Genomic DNA, 14,190 nt, shown 5'->3' with positions numbered 1-14,190 from the left:
ATTGAGCCAAGGCAGGTGCTCTACCTTGGAGAAGCCGCTACCAGTCTGTGTAGACAATACTGAGCTACCTAGACCAATGGCCTGACTCAGTATGCGGCAGCTTCTGAAGTTCCTATGAGCTACTGTCCAATAAAAAATCTCAGCTGCAGGTGGCTGCTAGATTCTACCTAGAATAGAAGTTGAAGCACAGTCTAGGTTTCTAATCAGGCATGTTCATTTTCAGAGTTTGAGCAACATTCAGTCGTATAACCTGGGATCAAGGTGCATGGTGGTTTCTATGATAGCAAGCACGGCTATCACTGCATGCTAAAGTCCTGGCATTTCCCTTTTAAGTAATGGCTTTGTTGACGTGATTTTATGTGCTTCATTATGCAAATAACTAGGAGGAGGATATATTTACAATATATCCTGTATATAGAGACAAAATATATATTTATATAGACAGAAATACCATGTTCTACATTTAGTGTTCTCTTTTGAACAGATGAGCACCGTCGGTATTACTGAAAATGTCAAAGGCGATAACAAGAAATTTGAGATTTGGTACAACGGCAGAGAAGAAGTCTATATTATCCAGGTATTTCAGGCCATCGTTTTTCATATTTACAGCTGCCTTACCTCTGTTCGCCCCCCCCCCCGCCCCCGCCCAGGATTCTATGAATTAAAAGTGTATTGAATTCACGATATAGTATTATTTATTTATTTATTATCAAATTTATACACCAGCCCAAACATTTGTCTCTGGGCAGTTAACAATACTATAACAGTATTATAGTGAGTGTAAAAACATATGGGTGAGAGAGAGAGAGGCAGGATACTTCCTCTTGAGATAACTTATTTCATTTATTTCCTCCAAGGAGCCCAGCATAGCGTGCCTGGTTTTCCCTACCCCCATCCCCACCACCAGTTATCCTCACAACAACCTTTGAAGTAGAGCGAAACTAGTCCAAGTTCAACATTTTAACCATATCATCACACTGACTCAAGGCATAGAGTATTTATTTAGAGTATTTATTTATTATTTTATTTATTTATTCAGTTTATACACTATCCTTCTTGAAGTGGCTCAGGGAAGGGAAGAGAAAAGGATGAAAGGACAGTAGATTACTGGACGCTTTGATGTCTAGCACTCTACTGTCCTTTCCACAGAGTATTGGAGACACTCTATACCAGGGATTCTCAACGTTGGGGCCCCAGATGTTCTTGGACTTCAACTCCCATAATCCCCAACCAAAGGCCACTGAGGCTGGGGGATTATGGGAGTCCAACAACATCTGGGGACCCAACGTTCAGAACCCCTGCTCTGTACTATCTAGTACTCTACTATGGTTTTCATGATTTTCTCTTCTGCTTTCTTCCCCTTTTCATAACTAGCTTGGTAGCAGCATGTCAGGGAGGGAGGAGAATGCAAGTTGAAGCAGGCAAAGGAGGAAGAGGTGGTGGAGGGGGGACCATCTCTACTACTGACACTGGCTCTTTGCCAAGCGGTGCGGTGATCGGAGGCATCTGCCATCCTACTGGCGTCCTGATAATGTACTGCTGGAGGTGACCACTTCACCTTGTGGAGGGCTGTTCCTGCCATTCCTTCCACAAAACTTTCCCCTTCTCCAATTGCTTTGCGCCCCAGCTGGGGTTCCATGTTTGCGATGTGAAATAGCATTTATACAGAAAGTGCTTCACATAAATAGACAAGATGGATGCAAACAGCTATATTTGCTAGCAAGAACCAGTGGAGTTTTTTTGTTTTGTTTTGTTTTAAATTGTAGGATGAATTCTGCTTCCCTTTGCCTTCACTCCTGTAACAACACATGTATGGCACTTCAGATCAAACCCTCATTTCCATCCCATGCTTCAGGCAGACTTTTTTTTTCCTTTTTCCTTTTTAAATTGTTTTTCAGGTGCCTGAAATATCCATCTGGTTGAATATTTATTTGGCAACTTTTAAAAAATGCTTTTTTAAAGAACTCCGAACACTGCTCTGGGCTGGGGGTCAGAGAGGGTGGAGGAAATAGCTTTATTGTTGTCGTGGCCAATCAATTAGCATTCTGTGCAGCCAACCACAGGGGGACAGAGAAGGAAATGGCTTTATGAGTGTTGCAAAGGCTACCCAGCCCCCTGAATAGTTAACTTCTGCATGAAACAAGAAGAACCAGTTGGACCTGAGCTCCATTCTCTGGGAAGTTGTATGTCTGTGCAAACAGGGGTGGGTGAAGTCCTGCAGCCGGTACACCACTCCAGCTGTGTATGCAGCCTATCTCCGTAAACATATATCAGAATAAAATATCCACTTTATATATGTGTCCTGCCTTTCTTACCAAGCCTCAAGGGAGTTTACAGTCAATTTAAAATTACATAACAACAATAAAAAGATCTAAAAATTATCATGCCAAAACATCAACACAGAGAAAGACGTTAGACAGACTCTGATTTTTGTAATGAATTCAAGGAAGGGAATCCCATAACTATGACATAAGAAAATCACTCTCATCTTTCCAGTCACTTGTTCCAAGCAATACTCTCCTCTTCCCAAATCCCTCTCCTTGGAAAATAACATTGTGAGAACAGATTTCAAAAAAGGAAAGGGAGGGGATGGTATCTGTCCGGCAAAATTCTTAATGCGGAAGATTCCTGGAACAGGCCACAAGAAAGCGTATATAAATCCACACCAATGTCAGGACAATGTCATGATCACTCCCCGGGATCACTGCCTCGTTTTCAATTTGCATCCATCCTGTTTTTACAGGCTTCTTCTGTGGAGCTGAAAAACACCTGGGTTTCTGAGATTAGAAAAGTGCTGACAGGACAACTGGAAGCTTGCAGAGGTAGGCCAATATGGAGCAGGAACTGTTTTGTATGTTGCATGTTTCAGTTGTATCCCCCGTACTTCACCTTTCTGAGAATTTAGAGCAATGGCTCCCAAACAGCATGCTGTGAGAAAGCTACTAATGTGCTGCAAGAAAGAGAGGCTGGGTAGGGCTGCTCGTGTGAAGTGCCGGGATCGAGGTTGATCCTGGCACTTTCTTCCTGGGTAGCCCAGGAATATTACCCTACCTTTTACCTGGGTAAAAGGGCATGAGCAAGACACAGACACAAAGTGGAGAGGAGAGCTGGTCTTGTGGTAACAAGCATGACTTGTCCCCATAGCTAAGCAGGGTCTGCCCTGGTTGCATCTGAATGGGAGACTTGATGTGTGAGCACTGCAAGATATTCCCCTCAGGGGATGAAGCCGCTCTGGGAAATGCAGGTTTCAAGTTCCTTCCCTGGCAGCATCTCCAAGACAGGACAAGATTTTTTTATTGAACCAACAAACTACCAAAGCATACAGTACGTTGCCAAAGCACAATTTTATACAAAGTGGTTGTTTGTACATGATATATCTACAAAGATTTACACACAAGGATTTGGAAACACACAAGTTATGAAGTATATGCAGGTAGTACTGTAATTCGGGGGTGGGGGACTTCAAGGCACATCAGGTAATCGGGCGGGGGGGGGTTACGTCCAACATCCATTTCCACAATTTGTCCCAGTGCTGTTTAGAAGAGATACTCTTGTCTTTTTGCACATAACCATACTAAATTTTCCAGAAGAGATTTACTGTCTCATCTGTGTGAACCTCTTGGTCGCGTCTTCCCACCCTATTCCTATGCAGGAGCATTGCATAAATGACATACAGGTTTACTAACCTGATTACAAGGAGGGGAACATTCCAATTCCCTAGTATGAGGGCACCCGTTCTGTCCCGTTTCCTTGAAGGTTTCTTTCTGGGACCTCAAAAGGAGGTTCTATCACTCAAACCCGAGGTTAGTTCTTCCCAAGTCTCTTTTTCCAAATCAGGCCACTCTAACAGCTTGTTTACTCCCTGCCACACTCTTTTGACTACCACACACTCTTTTAAGAAATGTGAGTGGGTTTCCCTGAATGTTTTACCTAGCTCACTAGCTTTCTGTTTGCAGGTGATTTTAGGGCACTCTTGTTGGTCCTCTGGAAGCCATGGCTTAGCCGCATTAAGTGGTAGTACTTGATGGTATAAGCGCAACCTTATTTCCCAAAAATGGAAAGGGACTTTTTTCTCCTTAAAGAGAGCGATAGGGTGATCGGGTTGCAACAAGTACTGTGAAGTGCGGTGTTTGTAGCGTTTACGTTCTAAATCAGGTTTTAAGAAACCCACTTCTAGAATCTCTCCATAAATTGTTTTCCTTAGCTGTTTAACTGAGGAGGATCCTTTAAATAGATCTGGTTCAACCTTCCATTTTTTAAGTGAGAATAACAAATCTCTCAAGTAGTCCGTGTGTTCTCTTTTTAATACTTGTGTGATATTACCATTGAAAGATCCTTTCCCCCACCATGCTATGCCCCATGCTGACTTGCGCCAATGCAGAGCGAAAAGCGAGACCCAGGTTTTTTGCAGGAGGTTGGACATATTATGGACATTCATGAAAATCCAGTTTCCAAAATTGTAGAACATGAATTCAATTACAAAATAGTTGCAGGGCAGGTAGGGCTAGGCCTCCCCACTCAACCTCCTTAAATGCTACCGCACGGGCCAAAGGGAAAGACGCTGTGTGCCATACTAGACGGAAGATCTGGCTTTCAACTCTCCGAAGGAGATAGAGCAGGGGAGGATAGACTACCGCCAGGTTATGCACCGGGGGTATTAGGTAAGTCCAGATGTAAACCGCTTTCTGGTACATGGCGAGGTTCCATTTTTTCCACATGGTGATTTTAAGCATAACTTTTTCTTCCCAATCTGTCCAATTCCCCCCCCCCCCCAGACTTTTTCCTTAATCCCATATTCAATCCCCAAAATTTTTACTGTATCTACCCACTTCAGTTTGGACTCTGGGGCCCCTTCGCTTTTACATTCAGAGATGGGTAGGCACGAGAGTTGCTGGCGTCCGGGGTCCATTTTAACAAATACACTTTTGTCAGCATTTAATTCTGAGCCTGAGATCTTGCCATATTCCCAGAAGAGGTTTAGTATTACAGAGATTTCATTTTCATTCGATAACAGTAATGTAACATCATCAGCATGAGCTACAAATTTTAGCCTAAACTCAGAGTGCGGTTCTGAGTGGACAGGTGGTTCGGCTATCCCCTCACTCTCCCTCCTCCTCCCTCCCGGGAAGATCTCGCAGGGCGGAGGGATAGAGACCGAGAGTCCTTGCAGATGGGGTTCTCTCTGAATCCTGATCAGGATTGGATCCAGGGCAAAAACATAAAGTAATGGGCTCAGTGGGCATCCTTGGCGGACACCTGAATGCAAAATGATCGGGTCGCCCCGCCATCCATTAATCTGTGGTGTCACCTTTGCATTCGTATAGAGCAGCTGTATCCAAGTCACGAATAGGGGTGGTATACCTTTAGCTTTCAACAATGTCCACAGATAATTGTGGTTCTCCAAAATAAGGCTGAGAGAGATTCCTGCCTGCAACCTTGGAGAAGCCGCTGCCAGTCCGTGAAGACAATGCTGAGCTAGATAGACCAATGTTCTGACTCAGTATATGACAGTTTCCTATGTTCCTAAAGTGAGACATACAGCCCAGCATCTAGAATGTCCAACTCATGGTGGAATCCCCCAATGCACCACACTGCTTGCATGGTGCATTGTGACATAGGGGCATAGGAAACTGCCATATACTGAGTCAGACCATTGGTATATCTAGCTCAGTATTGTCTGCACAGACTGGCAGCGGCTTCTCCAAGGTTGCAGGCAGGGGTCTCTCTCAGCCCTATATTGGAGATGCTGCCAGAGAGGGAACCTGGGACCTTCTGATCTTCTCGGAGCAGCTCCATCCCCTAAGGGGAACATCTTACAGTACTCACACTTCTAGTCTCCCATTCATAGGCCCTGCTTACCTAAGTGGTCAAGTGATGCTTGCTACCACAAGACCAGTTCTCTTCTCTGAAAGAGGGATATCTGGAGGCTGGGACACACTTTCCTGGGCTCCAGAATGATGCATGGCTCGCAGCAGCGCCAGTTGTGTGGGCGCATGAGCAGCAGGACTGGAAGCATGGTTGGGTCATCTGGGGGGAAGGTAGGTGCTCTCCTGCCTTTCCTCCGCACCCTCCCTCCCTGGCCCAGCAGAAGGTTGTGTGAATGACCTTACACATTTATTACACTATACAAGGCTCCTGTGAGCACAAACTACCCACTTAGAGAGGAGTCTCATCCTATTCTTCCTTTAGAGCAGGCTTCCCCAACCTGTGGCCCTCCAGACATTGCTGAACTACAACTCCCAGCATCCCTAGCCATAATTTATTGTGGCTGGGTATGCTGGGAGTTGTAGTTCATCAACATCTGGAGGGCCGCAGGTTGGGGAAGCCTGCTTTAGAGTGTTCAAAGCAGCTGACATATTCTCTTCCCCCTTTTTATCTTCAGAACAATCTACTGATTGGGTTAGTTAGGCTAAGAGAGGGCGAATGACTGGCCCATGTTTGCCTAGTGGAGATTTGAAACAGGGTTGAAGTTTAACCCTCTAATCACTATGCCATTGTCTCTTCTGGCCTTGCTGTTTTTAATTGGCCTCGCTACAGGTGGGGAGATCTGCTGTCTTTCTGTGTTGGTTGTGGTTGGAACATATAGTCCCAATGCAGAGATGTGGTAGAATTAGGTGACCTCAGAGGAGGCTCCCAAGTACCATCTTTACCACTCTAAAAGTAAACATTTTGGAGTGTAAGAGTAAAGAGTGCTTCAGGTTTTTTAACTGGGGTGGGGAAAGGACACCGCAGCTATCAGGGTAGGAAACACTGGCAGATGGGAAGGGGATTTATGTCTGGGTTTCTTCTAAATACTCCTGTTGGGGCAAAGCACAATTGAATGATTTAATTGGGGGGAGAGGAAGCACTTAGCAGCAAAGTGCTTCCCCTCCTTCATTCCTCAAGTCATTCCTTAACACAATGAAGCAGACTGGATTATTCCCCTCACCAATCTATTATTATCGCTTGTTGTTAAAAATATTGTACACCACCTTTCAACAACAACCATAGGAATACTCAAAGCAGCATACATAGCAAAAGGTATGAGAACATAAGACCAGCCCTGCTGGATCAGCCCCCAAGCCAATCTAGTACAGCATCCTGTTCTACACAGTGGCCCACCAGATGCCTCTGAAGGCCCACAGGCTATTGTTTTTTTTTTTGCTCCCCTGCAACTGGTATTTAGAGGCATCTTGCCCTGAGGCTGAAAGTGGCCTATAGCTACCAGACCAGATTAGTAGCCATTGAGAGACCTGTCTTCCGTGAATTCGTCTAAAGCCGTCCAAGCTAGTGGCCATCACTACATCCCATGGCAGAGAATTCCATAGATTAACTATGCACTGTGTGCACTTCCTTTTTATTGTTCCTAAATTCATGGGATCACCTGGTGTGTTATGTGTGTGTGTGTGTGAGAGAGATAAAATTCTCTCTGTCCACTCTCTCCACTCCATGCGTAATTTTATACACCTCAATCATGTCTCTCTGTAGTTGCCTCTTTTCCAAACTAAAAAGCCCCAGATGCTGTAACTTTGCTTCATAAGGAAGGTGCTCCAGGCCCCTGACCATCTTGGTTGCCATCTTCTGCACCTTTTCCAGTTCTACAATGTCTTTCTTAAGATATGGTGGCTGGAGTTGTGCACAGTACTCCAAATGTAGCCGCACCATAGATTTGTATAAAGGCATTATACTATCAGCATTTTTCTTTTCAGTCCCCTTCCTAATGATCCCTAGCATGGAATTTGCCCTTTTCATAGCTGCCATGCTGACTGAGTTGACATTTCCAACCAGCTGTCCAGCAGGATCCCAGGATCTCTCTCCTGGTCAGTCATTGACAGCTCAGACCCAACCAATTTAGGGATGTGCAAAAAATTTCGGGCACAGAACGATCTGTGCCCGAAATGAACAATTTTGGGTGATTTGGGGCTGAACCGAATCACCCCTGATGTCCCCCAATATTTTTCGGGCACGAGCCGAATCACCCGAATTTCGGACCCGAAAAATTTGGGTGATTCGGTTCATGGTTGATTTTTGGTGAATTTTTAAAGTTTTAGTGACTTTGGGGCAGTTCAGGGGCATAGCATGGGATCTGGGCAAAAGGAGTGGGGTGGGGTGGTAGTGCCTAATGGGTGCAGGCTACCACCCCAATTTCAGGGGGATTGGGCAAAGGGCTGATTTTTGGTAAATTTCTGAAATTTTCATGTCTTTGGGGCAGATTGGGGCATATTGGGGCAGAAAGTGGGGCCTGGGGCAGAATAGTGGAGTGGGGTGGTAGTGCCTAATGGGTGGAGGCTACCACCCCAATTTCAGGGGGTTTGGACAAAGGGGTGATTTTTTCAGAATTTTTGAAGTTTTAGTGACTTTGGGGCAGTTTGGGGGCAGAAAGTGGATCTGCCCCAAAATAGTGGGGTGGGGTGGTAGTGCCTAATGGGTGGAGGCTACCACCCCAATTTCAGGGGGATTGGGCAGAGGGCTGATTTTTTGAAGTTTGGGTGTCTTTGGGGCAGATTGGGGGCAGAAAGTGGATCTGCCCCAAAGGAGTGGGGTGGGATGGTAGATAGTGTCTAAAGGGTGGAGGCTACCACCCATCCCCAATTTAAGAGTGATTGGGCAGGGGGTGAATTCTGGTGAATTTATTTGTATGAGGTTTGTCTTCATAAGGTGAAGTGTGCTAAATTGATTACTTCCTCATATTATTCATAGTAAAGGAAAGTGTGAAAAAGTGAAAGTGGGGTCATGAGAGTTGTTTAATTGAAAAAAATCTCATTTGCTATGATAGAATGAGAATTCACACCTCAGAAAAGGTTCGGGTTGATTCGGGTGACCCAGATTCGGGCACAAAACAGAACAGGGGTGATTCGGTTCGGGTCCGAGCCGAATCACCCGAAAACCCGAATTGCACACCCCTACAATGTATATGTGAAGTTGGGGTTTCACCCCCAATATGCCTCACTTTACACTTGCATACACTGAACCATATTTGCCCTTTTGTCACCCACTCCCCCAGTCTAGAGAGATCCTTTTGGAACTCCTCGCAATCTGTTTTGGATTTCATTACCTTAAATAGATTTCACCACCATAAATAGTTTTGTGTCATCTGCAAATTTGGCCACTTTGCTGGTTACCGCAACTTCTAGATCATTTATGAACAAGTTAAAGAGCACTGGTCCCAGTACAGATCCCTGGGGGATCCCAATTCTTACTTTCCTCCATTGTGCAAACTGTTCATTTCTTCCCACCCCCTGTTTCCTGTCCTTCAACCAGTTACCGATCCACACATGAACCTGTGCCCTTATCCCATGAGTGCTAAGTTTACACGAGAGCCTTTGGTGGAGAACTTTGTCAAAAGCTTTTTGGAAGTCCAAGTATACTATGTCAACCAGATCACCTTTGTCCACATGCCTGTTGACACTCTCAAAGAACTCTAAAGGTTAGTGAGGTAAGACTTGCCCTTGCAGAAGCCATGCTGCTTCTGCTTCAGCAAGGCCTGTTCTTCTATACGTTTTAAATTTTTGTCCTTAAGTATTCTTCCCATCAGTTTACCCAGCACAGAAGTTAAGCTAACCGGCTTGAAGTTTCCTGGATCCCCCCAAATCCCTTTTTGAAAATGGGAGTTACGTTAGCTACTTTCCAGTTCTCTGGTACAGAGCCTGATTGTAGGGATAAGTTACATATTTTTGCTAGGATATCAGGAATTTCACATTTGAGTTCCTTCAGAACTCTTGGGTGGATGCCATCTGGCCCTGGTGATTTGTTAATTTTTAGTTTTTCAAGACAGCTTAGAACATCCTCTCTCGTCACCTCAAATTTGCCCAGTTCTTCAACCTCCAAACCTGAGAAATTCAATTCTGGAGCAGGTATATGGTTAGTATTCTCTGCCATGAAGACAGTTGCGAATAACTCATTCAGCTTCATTCTCTGCAATCTCCTTATCCTCCTTAACAATCTCTGTCACACACTCATCATCTAAGGTTCCAGCCGCCTCCCTGGCAGGTTTTCTGCTTCTGCTATATTTAAATAGGTTTTTGTTACTCCCCTTGACACTTCTAGCTATATGCTCCTCAAACTCTCTTTTTGCATCCCTTATTGTCTCCTTGCATTTCTTTTGCCTGAGTTTATGTTCCTTTCTGTTCTCTTCATTTGGGCAGGACTTCCATTTTCTGAAGGAAGTCTTCTTCCCTTTTATAGCTTCCTGACTCTACTGGTTAGCCACAGTGGGATCCTCCTGAACTTGGTGGTACCTTTCCTCCTGCTTGGTATACATTCCAACTGAGCTTCTAGTATTGTGATTTTAAATAAGTTTCATTCTTTCTGTTGTGGTTTGACCCTCCTGACATTCCCTTTCAGTTCCTTTTTACCATTCCCCTCATTTTTTGAAGTTTCCTCTTCTGAAGTCCAATGCATCTGTGTTGGACTTCCTTGACAATGCTCCAGTTGCATATAATCTGAATTTGATCACACTATGGTAACTGTTTCCCGATGGTCCCACAACTCTAACATTTAGCACCAGATCTTGGGCACCTTAAGTGGCACAGTGGGGAAATTCTTGACTAACAAGCAGAAAGTTGCCAGTTCGAATCCCTGCTGGTACTATATCAGGCAGCAGAGATATAGGAAGATGCTGAAAGGCATCATTTCACACTGCAAGGGGGGATGCAATGGTAAACCCCGCCTGTATTCTACCAAAGAAAACCACAGGGCTCTGTGGGCACCAGGAGTCGAAATTGACTTGATGGCACACCTTACCTTTACCTGGGCACCACTTTATATTCAAAATGGTAATCATACGATGACAATGTCAAAGCCCATCTTTGGGACCTGGATGAAGCCACTGAATGCACTGACTTACCTTCTCCAAATAGTCCCAGCAGTGGTTTGTGGTCTGAGTGAAGGACAAAATGTCTGCAAAACAGATATGAATGGATTTTTTTTTTTACCCCCCAAACTGCTACTAGCCCTGCATGCTCCAACAGCGAGTCATGTTTTTCTGCAGAAGCCAGTGATCTAGACACATAACCAATGGGAAGCTCTGAACCATCCAGCATCTTACGAGCCAGCACTGCCCCCACACCATATGGCAAAGCATCATAAGACAAGAGGAGTTCTTTTTTTTTGCATCATAATGAGTAAGGAGGGTGGAAGACATTAACAGCTTCTTGACTTCTGAGAAGGCAGCTCCCTGTGTTGGTCCCCTCTGGAGTTTCACACCCTTATGCAATAGGACATGCAATGGAGCTTGGACCAATGGCAAATTTGGCAAGAATTTATTGTAATTATTCAGTAAGCCCAGACACGACTTACGTTCAGACACAGAATGTGTGGGTGGTGCCTCATTTATGGCCCTTACCTTTTCCTCAACAGGTTGTAACCCTGCTGCATCAATTCTGTGGCCCAGGTAGACAATGAGGCTATTCCCACGATCCCTGGAAAGCGGGCTAAGGGAGCTTAGCCTGCTTTCCAGTGATCGTGGGAACCACCGGGCTCGCAGGCGATGGCTAGCCTGCCTAATTCCCCCTCCCCTTAAATGAGGTTAACAGAGTGAGTGCTCTGTTAACCTCTTTTTTTTTTGCTTGTGTGTTGCTGAGGCGCACAGCGACACATGGGCAGACCCCTGACCGGGAGGCTGTAAACAGCCTCCTGGGCTCAGGAGTCTCTCCAGGATGGCCTGTGTGGGGCATCCTGGACCTTCTGGGGGCCACACAGCCCCCGATCCCCGCAGCCCCTGCCAGCTCCGTGACGGAGCCGGCAGTGGTGTGAGTGGGCGATCCGGCCACCCAGGGCTGCCTTTTGGTTGTCTGCTGGGAGAGCAGGCTAAGCCCGCTCTCCCCGCAGACCCGGAAGAAGCTCTTCTCACCGATCATGAGTAGAGCTTCAATTTCTGGAGCCTGAAAAATGCATTTGTTCCTCTTGAGGTTTGTCCCAGCCAACAAGAGCTTGGTTAGCATCTTGTCTAACTTTTGTAAATGTTCCATCTCCCCTACCAAAATATCATCCAAGTATACACAACTGTGAGACATGCCCTGGGGTAAAGTATCCATAGCCCTCTGGAAAATGCCTGGGGCCACTGAAACACAAAACAGCAAGCGATTGTAGCAAATCAGTCCTTTAGAAATATTGATTGTCACGTAAGGTTTGGAACTGTCAACTAGAGGGCTCTGGAGATGTGCATCATTCGAGGACAAGGAAACTTGTTAGGAGCCAAGCCACTCTTGGCAGACCTCTATTCAGTATGGGATATTTTAGGTGGTGATTGAGTGGCTCAGAACTGTTCAGTCAGTGGCACACCTAGGTAATTTTGGAGCCTGGACTTGAAGGGCTTTGGAGGCCCGCCCCCTCCGCCCTGAGGGGGGTCAGGGTCAAGTTAAATCTTTTTTAAAAACCTTTTTCAGCTCCCCTTGTGCAGTGGAGGTGTGGAGATAGGGGGCAGCCGGCGGGGTGGAGACAGGGGAACCAGAGCCAGGCTTCGGGGCTCCCGGGATGGAAAAGAAGTGGCTCCTGGCTCTAGAATGCCCCAGCAGCATCCTGGCTCCTGACTCTAGAATGCTGCCAGCATCCGGACCCATTGCAATCCCCACATGCATCCCCACATGCCCCCACATGCCACTTGTCCCCACATGTCCCCATCCCAAATGCCCTCATTTCAGCCCCCCGTGCCACTTGTTCCCACATGCCCCCAGCATCCCCACATGCCCCCAGCATCTGGACCCCTGGCTCTAGAATGCCCCTGTCAGCATCCTGGCTCTAGAATGCCACCTAGAATGCCCCTGGACCGCATTTCCATCGCAGCCAGGGCAGCCAGCAGCGGGGGTGTGGAGACAGGGGCCAGCCAGTAGGGTGTGGACTGAGGCAGGGGAGGAGGTGGCGGCAGTGGCAGGCGCACCCCGAGTATGTTATAGAGGTAGCGCAGTCCATTGTCCCAAGCACTGCATTCTTTAATCAGAAGTATGAGACAGTTAAGTCATTGAGTATTTCACTCAACTGTTCAGTGCTATTCAAATTCTACCTAGAGGGCAGCACACATTTAGGGCGCAGAGGTCCAAAATGGGCTGAAAACAGCCCAACCTGTCATTTGGGTGGCAGGCAGGCTCAGGGAATGAGCTCCTGCTGCCAATGCTTACCCCGCCTCGGTCCTCTCCCTGCCAGCTGCCCCATCTCTGCTACCATCTCCGCCGCACAACCACGGTTGAAAAAAGTTTTTTTAAAAAAAGATTTAACTTGACCCTGACCCCCCCTCAAAGATTTAACTTGACCCCGACTCCTGTGGGCAGTGGTGGAGCGGGCATGGGGCAGTGGCGGGGCTCTGGGGAGGCCCCCCAGAACATTTGGAGGTCCCCCCAGAGACTGGAGGCCACCGACCAAATCCCCAAGGTGCGTGGCAAAGTGTGCCTCTGTGTTCAGTACACCTATTTCTTTCTCTTCCCTCCACTAACCACCATATGCAGACAATGTGGCAGAACAGAGCATCATCATGCTTACCAAACTGTGGAAGCCTATGCCAAGAGTTTTTCTAATTACCGCAAACCACATTAATGGGGGTTGCTGGGAGCCAATAAAAACACAAGAGTGAAGAAACACACATGAAGTTTGGCGGAGCCTGGACTGGGGCAGTTTTTTTAAAAGAGGGGGGAACCTAGTTTAAAAATGACGTCCCTCCTCCCTTAGGATCTCCATCTTTTCCCTCGTTCCCTGGGGAGTCCTCTGATATCTTTAGCAGTAGATTAAGGGACAGACATTCAGCAGATGCAGTTATTTTCATCACTCTACCTCCTTGCCAGGCAAACTTCATCTGTTAAATTTCTGCCTGTCACACAGCTGTTAAAGCAAATCTTCACACACTAGCCAAACGCAGCTACATGCCACATATTGTGGCTAACCAGTGAATTCCATTTGTTTTAAAATGTTTATTATTTCAAAGGGACAAACAAATCCCATCCTGCCAATTTATGCCTATGACAAGAATGATAACAAATAAATAGGTGTTTATTGAAGGAAATCATGCTCTTTCTTGAGTGAACTATGTTTATAAAATTATCCAATTTCTTGATTTCCAAAATGTTAAGAAGCCATTTCAAAACTGTTGGATTAATGGCAATGCAAAGCCTACGTAACTTTTGCTACAATGAAAAGATTCTCTAATAATTTTACCACTGCATCAGTTAATTGGGTGTTGTATGAAAACATAATTGGCTGGTTCAACAACCATTAAAATCAGGG

General features: G+C 46.0%; 1 protein-coding gene across 16 annotated transcripts in view; it reads left to right on the top strand.

Moving 5' to 3' along the window:
• Positions 1-14,190, top strand: part of MCF2L2 (MCF.2 cell line derived transforming sequence-like 2) — a 440,334-nt gene that overhangs the window by 360,195 nt on the left and 65,949 nt on the right. For all 16 annotated transcript variants that reach the window (XR_008318527.1, XR_008318525.1, XM_053304949.1 and 13 more), the window contains 2 exons: positions 485-577; positions 2,744-2,822. Coding sequence is in view for 14 of the 16 variants with exons in the window: in XM_053304949.1 (XP_053160924.1) it covers positions 485-577; positions 2,744-2,822 (172 nt within the window). In the remaining 2 variants the exon portion in view is untranslated. The remainder of the gene's footprint in view (positions 1-484; positions 578-2,743; positions 2,823-14,190) is intronic.

Source organism: Hemicordylus capensis, chromosome 3 (genome assembly GCF_027244095.1).
Source record: "Hemicordylus capensis ecotype Gifberg chromosome 3, rHemCap1.1.pri, whole genome shotgun sequence".
NCBI lineage: Eukaryota > Metazoa > Chordata > Lepidosauria > Squamata > Cordylidae > Hemicordylus > Hemicordylus capensis.
This window is presented reverse-complemented; position numbering and strand designations above follow the sequence as displayed.